This window comes from Pholcus phalangioides, unplaced genomic scaffold (genome assembly GCF_987345545.1).
Source record: "Pholcus phalangioides strain wild (caught in Gottingen) unplaced genomic scaffold, Ppha-v1.0 ptg000008l_1, whole genome shotgun sequence".
NCBI classification, from domain to species: domain Eukaryota; kingdom Metazoa; phylum Arthropoda; class Arachnida; order Araneae; family Pholcidae; genus Pholcus; species Pholcus phalangioides.
This window is the reverse complement of record NW_028301601.1, coordinates 46,653,962-46,669,631: the sequence shown is the minus strand read 5'-3', so window position 1 is coordinate 46,669,631 and position 15,670 is coordinate 46,653,962. Positions and strand designations below refer to the sequence as shown.

Below are 15,670 nucleotides of genomic sequence, written 5' to 3'. Positions count from 1 at the left end.
TTTTTTTTGACTGATCTAATTTTTTTTCCATTGGTTCATCTTCAGAGAAAATAAGGAAATGAAGGGGAAACAAGCTAAAGTATCTGTAGAAACAGCGAGGGAAGTTGCCAGTGACAAGACACTCAGGAATAAAGCTGAAAGGGAAAGGTAAAAAAAATTCAATTTTCAATAACCCACAATAATATAAATTTCTGGGAAGCACTTTGATGTATCAAAGTTCGACAGTATTTATCTTTATTTTAATTGTTGAGATCATCCATATTTAAGAAAAAAACAAGATTGCATGCTTTAAACATTGTTGAGTGAAAACCTTATGTAGTCAGTTCTTGATAACTTGAATTCCAATAAGTCAAATATCTGTCTATGTCGAAGTTTTCTCTCCACTTCAGAACCGTCAATATTATTTTAGTATTAGCATTTTTCGTTAATTGGAAGTTTTCTTCCTTAAGTCATATTTTTTTTGTATGGGATGAACTTAAAAAAAATGAATTTATTCTCCCAGTGGGATATGGGTCATCCAAGATATTCTTTCCCCTTTCTCCCATCTACTCTACTTTTTTTTATAAATGCTGAAAAATTGCAATGAAGTTGGTCATTTGCAGTTGTAAATCATTTTTTTCACTGTCTGGTCTTGTCAAAATCTCTATTTTGCTTTCTCCCAGTTGCGAGTGAACTTGTTTTGAACTTTTCAAAACTTTTGAAGGGAAAGTTGAAAGCTTTAGATTTGAAAGAAAAGTGAACAAATTATAGATGAAATGGAAAGAAACCGATTCTCGAAAAAAAGTTTGTTATTGAAAAAGTTTTTTGCCGGCCGCTGCATATTTTTGTTATCAAGATTTGACTGCATCCATAAAGTACCATATGACATTACATTTAAGTACATTTTCCAAGCCTATAAAAAAATAGGACTACCTCTCCAAAGAGACTAATAGATAATTGATTGGTTAAGACCAGATCAATGGCTTTTGCAAACTTTTTAGGAGTACAATTCCTGTGTAGGAATGAGCTCAGAGCTTTCTTACATATTTTCTTGGCATTTTATGTCCTTTTTGACTGGAAAAAAGAATAAAAAGTAATTTATTTGCTGTCACAAAGTCACCCCACAGAGTAACAGTTTTTAGGTTAAGCAAACATAACTCATACATTAAGCATTTTTAATACAATCTAGTTGCGTGATTTTATTGCCAAAAAGTTTAGTTATTGAAATAGTTACCTGTATTAATCATTCATTAAAGACTTCACTAGACATCACTTCTGCAAGAAATAGTAAGGAGCACTGCAAATAGACCTCAAAACAAGAGCTATTTAGAACGTAGGTAATATTTCAGAAAAATATATTCTGCAACGAGAATAATACTAATTTTGAGCCATGGGATACTGTTTCATAGGTGATTCCCAGAACATGGTGAAGTTTCAATAAGTTAAAACTGTTAGCTATACTACAGTAAGCTGTGGCCGTAACACTGAGCAAGGCAGAGCTTTGTTGAGTGACTGTTAAGTTGCAGCATATCTCAGACTATTCGATTGTGGCATTGCAAGTTCTCCCGAACTTGGTACTAGATTCAAAATATCAAATAAAGCCAGTGTCGCAAAGTCACCTGTTATTTTTTCATTAATTATGAAATCATTTCAATAATTCTGAATAAATTTCTTTCATTAACTTTAAAGGTATTTCTTTAAAAATTTCTGAAATTTCTTTCAGTAAAAAGTTTTTGGAATTTCTGCAAATTTTCTATAATTATGTATGCTTTTTTTTAGATGACGTAAGAATCAATAGATTTTTTTTTTCATTACTTAGGAAGGAGTGTCATTTATACTATTTTTGCATTATGAAAAAGATCAATCCAATGGGGTTTTTTTTTTTAATTAATATCTTTTTGTATTAATTCTTTCGTACAATGTTATACATTCCGTTTTGCTCCATTCATAGTTTATGGTTACTTTATTTGTCATGTCCTTAGGCGACTGAGGGAAAAGAACAGCAACAATACGAAGAAGTTCATTGAAGAAAGGAAATCTGCTGCACTCAAGCAGAGTAAAGAACGAGAAAAGCTCAAGAAAGTTCATGAGAAACAACTCGCAGACTTGTCCAAAGAAACCGAACAGGTATGTAGAAACCTTAAAATAATGTTTTTTCATATTCAACTGTTTAACCCAAAAATATCTACGCATATTTACACATCGTGTTTAAAAAGTCCAAAACTCTATGCTTCATGCTTTAGCATAATGGTTCTCAATCTTTTCGAAGATACAGCTGGTAAATTACAATTCAGATCAGACAATGAACAATTTATTGATACATCAATTACTCATTATTTATATGATTATTAACTGACACTGTATTAATTAACTAATTGAAAACAGCTAACTAATTAAAGACAATGTGGTGCTGCGATCACGAACTGAAATGTGTGCTTCCGGGGAAAGGAGATATTGTTCAGCCACTATTCCGTCCTCATTCAGGGTATCATACTACTTTCGCTATTTGTATGAAAATAAACTAAGTGTGAAAGAAGTATGATATCATTGAGTTAGGAGGGAAATATGTTTGAATGATTTCTTTTTTTCCTAGAAGCTTGTATCCATTTACGATTGCAGCACCACAACACTTTAGTTAAAAAGAACACCTGGCAGTTGAGGAAACACTGCTTTAGCATTTTGTTCAGTGGGTTAAGTCTTGGTATGTGAACCCTCTATGACAGAGTCACACAATCTCTGGACCTGTATCTTCTGCATGCTTCCAGGCAATCTGTCATAATCACCAATGGTAAATTTTGGGATTTTGCATGCTTGGAAGCACTTCCACCATACGACTGTGCACACGAGCAGCTTTGAAGGAGCATTGCCTTGCACTTTTTGAAGCCAACCAATATCTAAATACCATCACACTGTATGGCAATACCTAGCACCCTACAATTTTAACATTTGGCTAAATGCCAAAAATTTATTTTGGTATAAGGGCTAGTATACACATGCTGCTAAGTAGCGCAAAAGCATGCTCAGACCTGCCAACTCTCTTGATTTAGGCGGGAGACTCTGGATTTTTCATCCTTCCTCCCACTCTCCGGATTTGTTAAAATTTCTCCGGATTTTAGCAGAAAATTAGATTTTACACGAGCTTTCACGTTGCCTTGGCGTCAATGATTACCGTCGTCGTTAGGAAAAACACCCATAGAGGACAGCCGTGGTCATTTCCATCGAGCAGTCTTAAAAAAGTCTCTGTGACCGCATTTAAGCAACTGGCAAAGAAGCAACTTCGTTTTTGTAGCGTTTATCGGCAATCATTTATCAGGGGCATGACCTTAGTTGACGAAATTCCTGTATAATCGTTATTGTATTCCATTAACAGCCGTGCAGTAAACATGTTTTTTCATCGGCAGCTTTGTAATTTGAGTTTTTTTTAAATTGTTTCTTCCGATTAAACGTGTTCAGAAAGAAAGTATAAAACTTTAAGCTATAATAAAGCTAAAATTAGGTAAAGGTCTTACTGCTTAGCTTAAAAAGGTCTTACTGAGAAAAAGGCAGGGTGAAAAACTTCATTATATTATATGACAAATTTCTTGATATTGTGTTTAGGCATCGTAATTTCTGGACAAAACAGTCTAAATGCAAAACAGGAAATAATTTGAAAAGTGAATGGATTACATATGAATTGAAATGTATGGTCGATACTAAAGAAAGACTTTATAAAGTTTTTAAACGAAATCCTTCAGATCGTGATAAGGAAAATAATTACAAAAACTATAACAAACAGTTAAAAAAGAAGCTAAAAGCTGCAAAGGATGCTTTTTACTATAATAAATTTATAAAATGTGGTAACGACGTCAAGAAACAATGGAAAGTTACTAATGATATCATAAATCGAAAAATAAATAAAATAGTACTTCCAGTAAATACTAATCCTGAAACAGTGAATGAAATGAATGAATTTTTTATCAATTCTGCAATAACTGAAGATTCTGAGTTAATAGATGAAATAGAGCTTCTAGTACCAAACCAGTATAATTCTATAGTTGTTACTGAGATAGAGGAAAGGAATGTAAAGAATTTAATAAACATACTTGAGAATAATAAAGCGGTTGGTTATGATGGAATCACTCCAAAAATGCTAAAAATTGTCAGTAAATACCATTTGAAGTTTATAACCCACATTATAAACTCTTCAATTCTCAATGGAGTTTTTATTGATAAATTAAAATGTGCTCTTGTTATACCCATTCATAAATCAGGTAATGTCAATGATTTCAAAAACTATCGTCCGATCTCTATTTTGCCCGTCTTTTCGAAAACTTTGGAAAAGATAATGAAACACAAAATTATAAATTTTCTAAATCAATTTAATTTTTTTTCGAGCAATCAGTTCGGTTTTCTTGGAAATAAGAATACTGAGATGGCAATTTTGAAATTTTCAGCAAAAGTATATGAAAGTATTAACGAGAGCAAAAGAACCCTTGCTATGTTTTTAGATTTAAAAAAAGCCTTTGATAGTGTCGATCATCCAATTCTTATGCATAAGTTATATTGTTCAGGTCTGAGAGGCAACACTTATCACTGGTTTAAAACTTATCTGTCAAATAGAATGCAAGCAGTTAAAATAAATGATACAATAGGTACATACAGGATTATTAAAACTGGCGTCCCACAGGGTTCTGTTCTTGGACCGATTTTATTTCTAATCTTTGTTAATGATATCAATAACCTGGATCTACATGGTGATTTGATTAGCTATGCCGATGACACAGCTATTGTTTTGTCAGAACAAACGTATACCATGCTGAAATCTGATACTGAAGAAGATTTAACAAAAATTAACACTTGGTTGAGGCATAATAAGTTAACCTTGAATCTCAACAAAACTAAATACATAAATTTTCAATTATACAATAGAAATATTGAAACACTTATAATTCGATGCCATGAGTTGGGATGTTCTGATGACCAATGTTTTTGTCCGATTGTCTCGGAAACTGAAGAGTATAAATATTTAGGAGTCACTATAAACAAAAATTTGAAATGGAACTCTCATGCAACTGCACTTAGTAACAAAATAAAATACATGAATGTTCGTTTATATTGCTTAAAAAATATTATATCTCCTCAATTTATTCATACACTTTATTTTGCTTGGTTCTACTCACTTATCCAGTATGCTATATGTGTTTGGGGAGGTGATTATGAGTCCAATTTAAATGTTTTAATAAGTGCTCTGAAAAAAACTATAAATATTATTTCCTCTCGTAACCCTACACCATCTGCCTATAATTATAAATCAGACTATAGATTTAATATTGAAAAATTGTATATATACCGAAGTCTAATGTTTATTTATAAAAATCCTACTTGGTTTGAAATCAAGCAATGCCCAACAAACACACGTCTCCGTCGAGGTTTTCAATATAATATTATACAACCTAAAAAAACATTAACCCAAAAGCAATTTATATATTTGGCTCCATTATATTTTAATAACCTGCCAAATGAAATAAAATATGAAAATAAATTAAGAGCTTTCAAACAATTAATTATCAATTATATTAATATTTTACTACAATAGGAAGGTACTTCTCGGCCCCCAGTATACAGTGTTGTGTCACCTAGGCCTTTGAAATATTTGTCTATTTCTATACTTGTATTTTGCTTAGTACTTGTTAGTAGCCTATATGAAAGTGTTTGCCACCACAGAAAAATTTATGTTTGTATACTCTGGACGGATCAAGCGATCCCTTGAGTAGAATACTGTATTTATATATTTATATATATTGTTTTATTTTTTTCTTCTCTTAATAAACTATTTCTATTTCTATATAAGGCTTTTAAGAGTTCATATTCCCAAAATAGAATCGCTGATAGCATTCACGAAAAGAAACATATATTTTATGAACAGTATGTAGATGTGATTTCTCTATTCTGCACGGAAAGACTGACATGGAATTATATTCTGCTCAGGGGCAATGCAGAACCTGCCTTGGTGAGGGGGAAATGTATTAATTGTTGAAAAAAAAGGTTTTTTTGATCAAGTCTGTGAGTGCCCCCGCCCCCCCCCCCCCCCCGGAAGAATCTCAGAATTTCTGGATTTCAAAAGTTGGCACGTCTGCATGCTAATTTCAAGCACATGCTACCAATAAGCAAATGATTTTCACATGTATTCAAAACACTTGATTGCCTATTTTTCCATGCTTGATAGTATGCTGTTAGAGGGAAAGAAGCAGATAAACAAGTCTGAACACTCTGCACAGGTCTAGGATGCATTAATTTTGTTATTATTCTGTATCGATGGGGGGCGATGAAAAACTTTTAAATTTATTTTTTTATAGACACATTGAGTGCATACAGAAAATCGACTGTACAAGAAAAATTGCTCAACAATTTTGTGCATTTTTGTAGAGGAGTAGTTGATGAAATCAGAAAATATTGTACACATTATTTTGTGAAAATTTTAAGAGCAAGAACATAGCTTCCCACCCTAAAAGAAAACATTATTTTGTGTTACTTAATCAATAGAGACGCATACATTTTGCATATAAAAAATCCAAATTTTGCATTTATTGGAACAAATAATTTCCACATCAAAAATTTTGCAGTTGTGTTGCCAATTATATTTCCCATATTGAAAGTTCTGAATTCATTTGCAAAAGTAAACTAAACTAACAACACAATTTTTTTTTTCAAGTTCAATGCCAATGGTAATTATTAATGTGCAGTACTTGATAAAAAAAAATCTAGAGTTCAAATGTTCAGCAAAATTATTACTTATTCTGGCTTCAAAAAGTGTAAATTATTGAGATTTGGGGGGAAAAGTGGTGAAAATCAAATTTTCTTGTTCATTCATAAAAACTGGCACATTTACCACATCTGATTCTTAAATACGAAAAATTATACATCCTTATTCATGAAGTGGTGAGTGTGGCACACACACACAACAAAGTATACATCAAAAATATGCCTATAACAAGCAAGCATTTGGCTGTGCTAGGTCCTAGCAAATGTATGCTCGGTAAGCATGCTATGTAGTAGCAAATAAGCAAGCTTTTTTTTAGTAGCATGTGTATCATACGCCTAATGGAAGAAAGGTACAAATTTTACGAAAACTTTTTGTATTGCAGGGAAGGAGATACACAAATTTTTATCCCCCTTTCCCCAAATCATCATTTCACATGCTTCTGCTTTTTTACACCTGATTAAGGGCAGCCATTTCACAATACCATTATTCAACTTGTGCAGCTGCTGCTCTTTCCACTTACAAGTCATTTTTCCTGAATAAACTGTATACTTGGGGATGGGGGTCCAACCTGTGACCCAGAGTCATTGCAGCCTAACATGCACTTTCAAATTTACATATTTTTCTAAAAATAATTTATATATTTTAAAAAATAATTAAAAATAATTAAATAATTTTTATATTTTTCTAATAAATTAGTACCATTTCTTTCATAGGATTCAAGTACATTTCACCACCAAATAAAAAAAAGAAGCTTTGCTCGTTTTTTCACATTTAGATTGGTAAATTTTACTTCAAAATGCTCTTTTCGCATTTCATTCATTTTCAGTGCAGCCTGAAATAGTTTTTTTCTCCTCTCAATATATGCAGCTTTCTTTCTCCCCCCTCCCTTCTTTCAATACAGCGTAGAAAACCAAAAACAGTTGGATACCCCTGCTTTATACAGAGCACTTATTGCATACATCCCCAGAAACTTAATCTGATATTTTCAATTCATACCATTTATACTAGCATCACCAGAAATAAAGTAATTTAACTGTAGGATGACATTTTCCAAACAATTTCAACATCAGTGATATTCTCAGCTTGTGATTTAAAGTGCATACATTTTGTAATGAAATTATTTTCCATTCTTCTTTCCAATTTTCACAGGCGATCGAGATGTATAACAATGCAGAAACTGAATACAAACTTGCAGCAAAACTTGAATGTTTCGTCTGAAGCGAAGAATTCAGTGCTGTGTATACACTCACACATATACCATGTGGCTGCTTTGTACATAGATAATTCCAATTTTGAAACTTTAAGTATTCTCTTCTTTTGTGTGTAATTGAAAAACTCTTCTTTTTTTCCCCACTTTTTTTTTTTGGTTTTTTGTTTCCTCTTGTAAAATTGTCATAAGTGCAATGGAAGAATAAGTGATAAAGCAAATCGAAATGTGCCAAAAAGAAAAAATGAGAAGTTTGAATAACTCAAAGCCATTCCAGTTGTTCTTCCCGAGCACCTGTCCGTGTTTGTTACCCATTTCAAAATGTATATTAAGATGGGGATAAAAATTGGAGTCTTTATACAATTTTAATGCTTAATAAAAAAATGTTTACATACAAGTCTATCCCGAAAGAGAAATTTTTCGATCAAAGAAATAAATTTTATATATATATATATATATTGGGGAAAAATACGCTATGTTCAAGCATTTGAAAAAAAATTGGATGAATGTTTCTTAACGGACTTTCATCTCATTCATAATTTTTACTGCCAATTGAAAAGTCTGGTTTAAGAGAATTATATTAGGATGCACTTTGAAGAAAAAAAACACATTCATATCATTCATTATTGCATGAAATATATGTCATACTCTTTGTTATTCAAACATGTTTTTTTAAAACATTTTTGAGAAGGAAATAGCACCATGATTATATTACTGAAATTAAAGATATTTTTTTCCGTATCTAATTAAATTTCTCTTCCCGATAACATCGGTAAACATGCATTCAAAAGAGTTTAATTAACAACAAATTATTGTTTTTAAAGAATTTGAATGCCCATCAACATTCTTAGATGCGAAAAATTTTAGTCTGTGAATATGGTATAAACCAGTGTTTCTCAAAATGTGCTTCATAGTTTTCAAGAATGTGTCGCTCTTCATCAAGGATGTCATGTTTAGTAGACATCATTGACATAGTGATCAGAAATTAGGCTTTGCCTGATTTGTTATCCCATTTGCCCAATCGTTACCGCCATGAGAACATCACAAATGCTTGACTATTAGGGCCAGAAATAGATATACAAGGTGGGCAAAAAGTCTGTGGGGCATTTTAAAAATTAATAAAAAGTCAACAAATTGACATAAAGAATGTGTGGTTTGTACTAAAATACTCCTTATAGAGTTTATCTTTGATAGTTTTTAAAAATTGCTTAAAATTTCACTCACTGATGGAGCTGTATTATGAAATACTTGACATATTTAAAATGTGATTAACAATGCATAACGCAGGTCTGCGATGAAAAGCTTTCTTAAAAATTATTGTTCTTTATAGTTTTTGGATGCTAATTACTGGAAAAATAATTTAAAAATTCCGTCACATCTAGTTTTTGAGATAAAGTGGAAAATTAAATTTTTAAATAATACCATAAGCATCATGCAAATTACATTAAAACATTTTTACATTAATTTACATAAATTTTTACATTAAAACCGTGCACTGTAAAAAAGTATAGTAAATCATTGCCAAAGATAATTCAGTGGTTTTAGGATGATATTGGGATGCTAATTCCGAATCTGGCATTAGTTTTGTCATATTGCCTCTACTTTTTGAAAAAACATACAAATTAAAATTCTCAATAGTATTACTATAAGCAGCATACAAATCACATTGAAACTGTGCATTATAACAAATATAGTAAATCATTGCCAAAGATATTTCATATTGGTTTTGTAATGAATTTAGGGCCAATCATTATAATGACAAAGCTAAGATATAAATGTGAAGTATGTATATTTATGAGGTGATGAAATAAAAATTCCAAAACATTTGGATTTTAGTTATTCTCCCAAAATGTGAAATTGTTTTGTGAAAAACCTTACATGATAGGAAAAAAAAGAATTGCATTTTTGGAATCAGCTCTGAAAATAATATAAAAATCAAATAATATCAAAACTTTAAAATCTTTCAAAAAAGTATTTTTCTTATAGACCAGAGTAATTAATATTTATTTTGATTCATGTTACTTATAACTAGAGCCCGGATTATATGCAAATGCATTTGCATATTTTGGCCTTTTTTAGCATTAATGCATATAAATGCATAAAATCAAAGAATTTTCAGTATAAGTGCATATTTTTGAAGGTTTATTTAAGCTCACTCAATTTTTTTTATAAATTTTCAAATAAATATTGTTCATAATATTTTCATAACATCGGTTTTTTCCTCCGCAAGTGAAATTTAGTGAATTAATGCATATTTATAAAGTATTTTACGAATATTAACCGTTTTATTGTAAGGCTATTCTAGGGATATGTCAAAGTGTTAATTTTTTTTTTAGAAATAGTGTCGAAATTCTTTTGTTACTGATATTTTTGTTATTGGGCAGCTACACCAACCTGAAAATTAATGCCTGAATAAAAAATGTGTAGGAGTTATTTGCATATGCGGTATATAAATACAGTATATATGAGGGGGTATTTTTTGTAAATGAAAAATACATATGCATTAAGAAATACAAAAGATGCATTTTTCAGAGCATATTTTGGCATTTTAAGTGCACATTTTTGCATTTTTAAGTGCATATTTTTGCATATTTGCATATTTTTAGAGCATATTTTGCCACTTTTTTAGTGCATATAATCCGGGCTCTACTTATAACTATCACTTTTCAATATAAGCACCCTTTGTAGCTCAGGCTACGCGCAAAAGGTACTCAATTTCAACCCATGTATCTGCTAGCATTGGTTGCGGAAGAGTCTCGATCACTTCCGCCAATCTTGTCTTCAGTTTGTTTCTCTTTATTGCATGTGGCACATAAACTTTGTGTTCGACATACTTACCCCCCAAAACAAGAAACGGGGGGTTGTTAAATCTGGAGACCATGTTGGCTATAACAGGAGTTTATCTTGTCAATCCATTGGCCAGAGAATTCCTGATGCCATTTATATCACTTTTTATGTGTTATTTTCAGGTTTTTATGATACAGTGCCATCTACAGGTGAAATTTTGAACTTAGTTTTTAATTGATAAAAAAACTCAACACTATGATAAGTATTCTGGTGCAAACCTCACTTTTTTTATGTCAATTGGTTGATTTTTTATTTTTTGTTAGTTTTCACTAGATTTTTTGCCTGCTTTGTATTATTGCTAAGGTGAGGGAGGCACTGTTAATCAATCGCTGTAGTAAGAGGGTCTCTCGAGTAAATGATCGCTAAAGCAAAGGTACAAAAGGAAAACGATCATTACAGCAGTTAAGCCACAGGTATTTAATTGGTTTGTCAATGGAGCTGTGAATAAATGATGCTACAATGGTGAGGGAGCTTTGGGTGGCTAAATCAAGGGAATACACAAGAAAACAAGTAGGGGGGGTTGCAACTAAGGCAGAGCAGGCGTGTTTTAGGTAGCAAATTGACCCTTCAACTGCTACCTCATCATTACACAGGAGCACAAGAAGTGTGCTTGTTTTGACTAACCAAACATAGTTGCGGCTCTGTCACCAAGATAAGAGAGCATTGGATAAGTTATAACTCCAGCAAGAAAGCCTGTTGATGCCAAAATTTTGAGAATCACTGGCGTGAAATCGTCCCAAAATAGATAAGCGTAAGTTAGAGCAGCGTTTCTCAACCTATTGTCTGCGACGATAGCACAGGTGGTTCGCAGACGGACTTGATGATTCAATTTTGATTTAATGAAATAATATTCTGTTGTAATTGATATTGGTGAAATCTTTATGGGTTCATATAAAAAAAAAATGAGACATTCATATTAAAGGTAACCATATCTCATTGAAGAAAAGTACATAAAATAGTGATCCTAAATGCAGGATATCACTATTTAGAGCCAAAACACATGATTTTTTATAGATCTGCTTATTATTGCTACCTTTTCCAAAGCCTGGAAAAACAATGGGATGATACAAATCACAAAAAAAATATTTTATGGGAAAAAAATGTTCATCATATAATAGGGGTTACCATATTTTATTGAAAAAAAATAATTAAAAATTGAGATTTTTTTTAAATATATTTTGTTGTATTTTATATGTGAAAAATCTCCAATTTCGTCAGCAAAATGTTTGTCATAAGTCTGCAAAATCACCAACTGTAGAAATTACCAAAAAATAAACAATGGGTGTGAAATGAAGGGCTATTTAAAGTTGCAATGAATTTTGAAATGCGGTGCATGAAATTATCACAGTATAATTTATAAGTTGTGAAAATTATCTTCATTCAAAATTGTAGTAAAGATCATAAATTTTCAAATAGTTTCGTTAAAAATGGGGATAATTTTTTTGTTTAAAGGAAGTCCCTCAAAATACAGGACATATGGTCACTCAACTGATATTTACTGTAAATTAGTATCCCATATAATTGCTTCAGACGTATTACTGGTAATTAGGAAGATAAAGGTTGAGAAACGCTGAGTTAGGGTATCATGAATATATTAATTTTCTTCTCTGATGAGAAATGCTTTGAATACATCTAAATGCTTGGAAATAATCTTAGAAACTGCAAACAAGATTTTAGCATACCGCTTGAAAATGTATTTGAAACAAAATGCAGTTGTAAAATATTTCTCTCATAAATGTATTAGTGACGTTTTTTTTAAAAATATTTTGCTTGAACTCTGGATTATAAATCAATTTCTCACTCGCTAGTCACACAATTTTTTTTTTTTTTTTTTGCACCGTACAAAACATTGTTTATAAAAAAAAGATGATAGTGTATATATATTTTGCGATCACATGAAATTTTGAAGTTGTTTATAGAGTTGGATGTTATTTTCGAATTTTAATCGCTGTATCGTATTTATAGATGAGAACACCGAGAGAAGTTTTAGCCGCATCTTCATATTTATAGTCAAAGAGAAAAAAATGAAATTTTTGTTACATTTTTTTTTGTAAAAGAATTTTATTCGTACATGTAGAGGGAGTACCTAGTACTGTTGTTTCTTAAATATATATATATCATATTTGTATATCTATGGTGCTTTAGCTTTACATTTATAAGCCAAAGATTTTTCGTTTGTTTTTGGTGTATGTTTTTTTTCATCATTGATTAAGTAAATACCAAATATGTCTGGAACTTGGCAACTATTCTGAGTTATTAAACGTTATTTTGTGATGTTATAATTGTAAGATTAGGATACCATTTGCTAATAATGAATTTTTCTGTGTAGAAATCTTTCTTGTTTATATTCATTGTGGTCATGTAACATAAAAACGCAGATGTCACTTGTTGTGAAAAAAATAATACTTAAATAAATATGAGGTGGTCAGGGATGCCGGATGTTACTCAAGCAACACCATTCAAGTTTAGCCGAGAAAGATACACTAAAAATGTTCGCTCTTTCGAATATGGTTAAAAAAAACTACCTAATTACTATGAGGTTGTTGGTTTTTTTTTTTTTTTTCATGTTTCTAGCGTGAGCTTGTACTTCTCATGCATATGTTCTACTGATTCCATGGTTACTTCTAGGCCATAAGAGATTACAGGCTCTTCGAAGGGTGTGGGAGGATCAATAGTGGAGGGGAGAAAGCATATTTATCACTTCCTGCCTATACCAATAATATAAATTTTTCCTGTATCCACCTATGCCAAAATTTATAGCTGGTCATTGTACATTGATTTTCTAGTAAATCTGCAATATTGAAAATCAAGAAAAAATGAGTTTGTTTCCAAGGTCTACCAAAACCCCACCATTTCAACTGTATGTGAGGAATTCATATGAGCCATAGGGGAAAGAACCTGGAAGCTCCAGATGTTTGAGTCCCTTTCCCCTTCAATAAATTATGTAAGGGTACTGAAAATTCAAATGGCAACACCAACTTTTTTGCATTGCATAATGATCAGCTTATCAAAAAAACATGAATGGCATTGGAATGGTACCTGCAAGCGCATTATGTAGATAAAAAGATTTCACCAAGGGGTTGATGCGCTAGACGCTCAGTCGAGGAATTTCTTCAAATCTGCTGAAGTCCCTCACCGAGTATCTAGAGCATCAACCTACCAACACTATTTATATTTTTGCGATACGCTGATCATTTTGTAATAGGTAAAAGAGGGTGTTTGCCATTCAAATTTTTGCGAATTTTTTTTTCGTTTTGGTCGTAACCGCAAGAGCTAGGTTTTCAGTGTTTTTTTCACGTACTCTGGAATACCTATGTCTCAAATTTCATCCAAATTCATTGGTTTTTTTAGTAGCCGCTAGGGGCTTGGATATTAGCAAAGTTATTTTATGACCACCCTGCATATCTATATTGTACATTGGAATAGATGTTATTTTAACTGTAAAATATCAAAAATGTGTATGATATTTATTTCGCTCAAATAGTCATCGGCTCAATGTCAAGTTCCATGACATATTTATAAAGTCAATTAATACATTTGTTGTATTTTAGATCTCTCTCTCTCTCTGAGGAAAAGTATTACCTATTTATGTATCATACATATTTATGCTGTAAATATTCCGCCACTTTATTGTAAATAAATTTTAAGCAAAAGAAAAAAAATACTAAAACTTTTCTACATTATATAGTATGTATGTTTAGTTATATAATGTTCAATTTTTTCTATTTAAAACAAAGTTCGTTACAAAAATATCTTATGCATTGGTTGAGGGAAAAAGAAATGGGAATGTGTCTTTTTCATGTTTTGAAGAAAAAAAATGAATTCGCTGATGTTCTCTCATTCGTGTCATATTCAGATCTATCATAGTGTCTGTATACAGTGTGGGCGATAATATTACTTATCATGATCAAAATATCTGAATTTCCATGTTTAAAAAAAACTGTTCATAAATAGTATTATGAAATATTTCTAAATATTCGTGTAAATAATTTTTCGCCCCCTCCCCCCTCTTTCTGTTTGGAACGATGAGCTTTTTGTGCAGAAACTCTTGCAACATTTATATTTTAAAGGAAGTTGTTGTATTATACATTCACAAAATGACCGCTTGTACCAAGCAACCTGCCGCAGAAATAATATATAATATATACAAATAATGTTTGTGCACTATGATAATAATATCGGTCAAAATTTATGCTCAGAATGTATTGTATGTGTGTGTGTGCGTGTTTGTTGTTAAGGTCGATCCCTTTACATCCTGAGAAAATGTATCAAGATTGAATGACAGAAGTGATGTTGTGTAAATTTATTGCTGTTGGAACCTGTTGAGAATTTTTTTTGGAAGGGTGAGTGCAATGCATAAGTAAAAAATAGTCATAATAAACTTTTATTGTTCACAGAAATAGTCCCATGCGTCAATTATTACATGTAATGTATGCAGGGTGTCTTGTAAGTCTTAATTCAGCTTTTTATCATCAACTGCTTGTCATAGAGGTATGATTCTAATTTAAAAAATGCTCAAAATGTGTTCAAGAATTCTTCTGTACGAGTTTCGATACCGAAAATGTGGTATGTCATAAAATAAAAACATCTGAATTTTTATATGTTCCTGCCTGTTTTATAAATAATTAATAATAAAATTAAATAATGAATTTTATATGTTTTCCTGCCCTGTCATCTAACTTCCAATTAGAAAGTTGTTTCCCTGTTTCTTCTTGGGCCAACAAAATTCCATGCTTCTAAGTGCCATGTTCGCTGAGATATTAGAATTAAAAAAAATCAGAAAAAAATTAGGGAAGACATGCATAATGGACTTCTTCATTAATTTATGCCAGTGTTTCTGAAAGTGCGTCGCGGCTCCTAGGAGCGTCGTGACGAGCTGGAAATATTGATGTGTG

The 15,670-nt window shown here is 31.5% G+C and overlaps 1 protein-coding gene across 1 annotated transcript in view; it reads left to right on the top strand.

Moving 5' to 3' along the window:
• The window catches only part of norpA (no receptor potential A), a 100,342-nt gene extending 85,037 nt beyond the window's left edge, over nt 1-15,305 (top strand). The window contains exons 27-29 of the mRNA XM_089234808.1: nt 46-147; nt 1,962-2,106; nt 7,871-15,305. Coding sequence (XP_089090934.1) covers nt 46-147; nt 1,962-2,106; nt 7,871-7,939 — 316 coding nt within the window. The 3' untranslated portion in view covers nt 7,940-15,305. The remainder of the gene's footprint in view (nt 1-45; nt 148-1,961; nt 2,107-7,870) is intronic.
• The last annotated feature ends 365 nt before the right edge of the window (nt 15,306-15,670 follow it).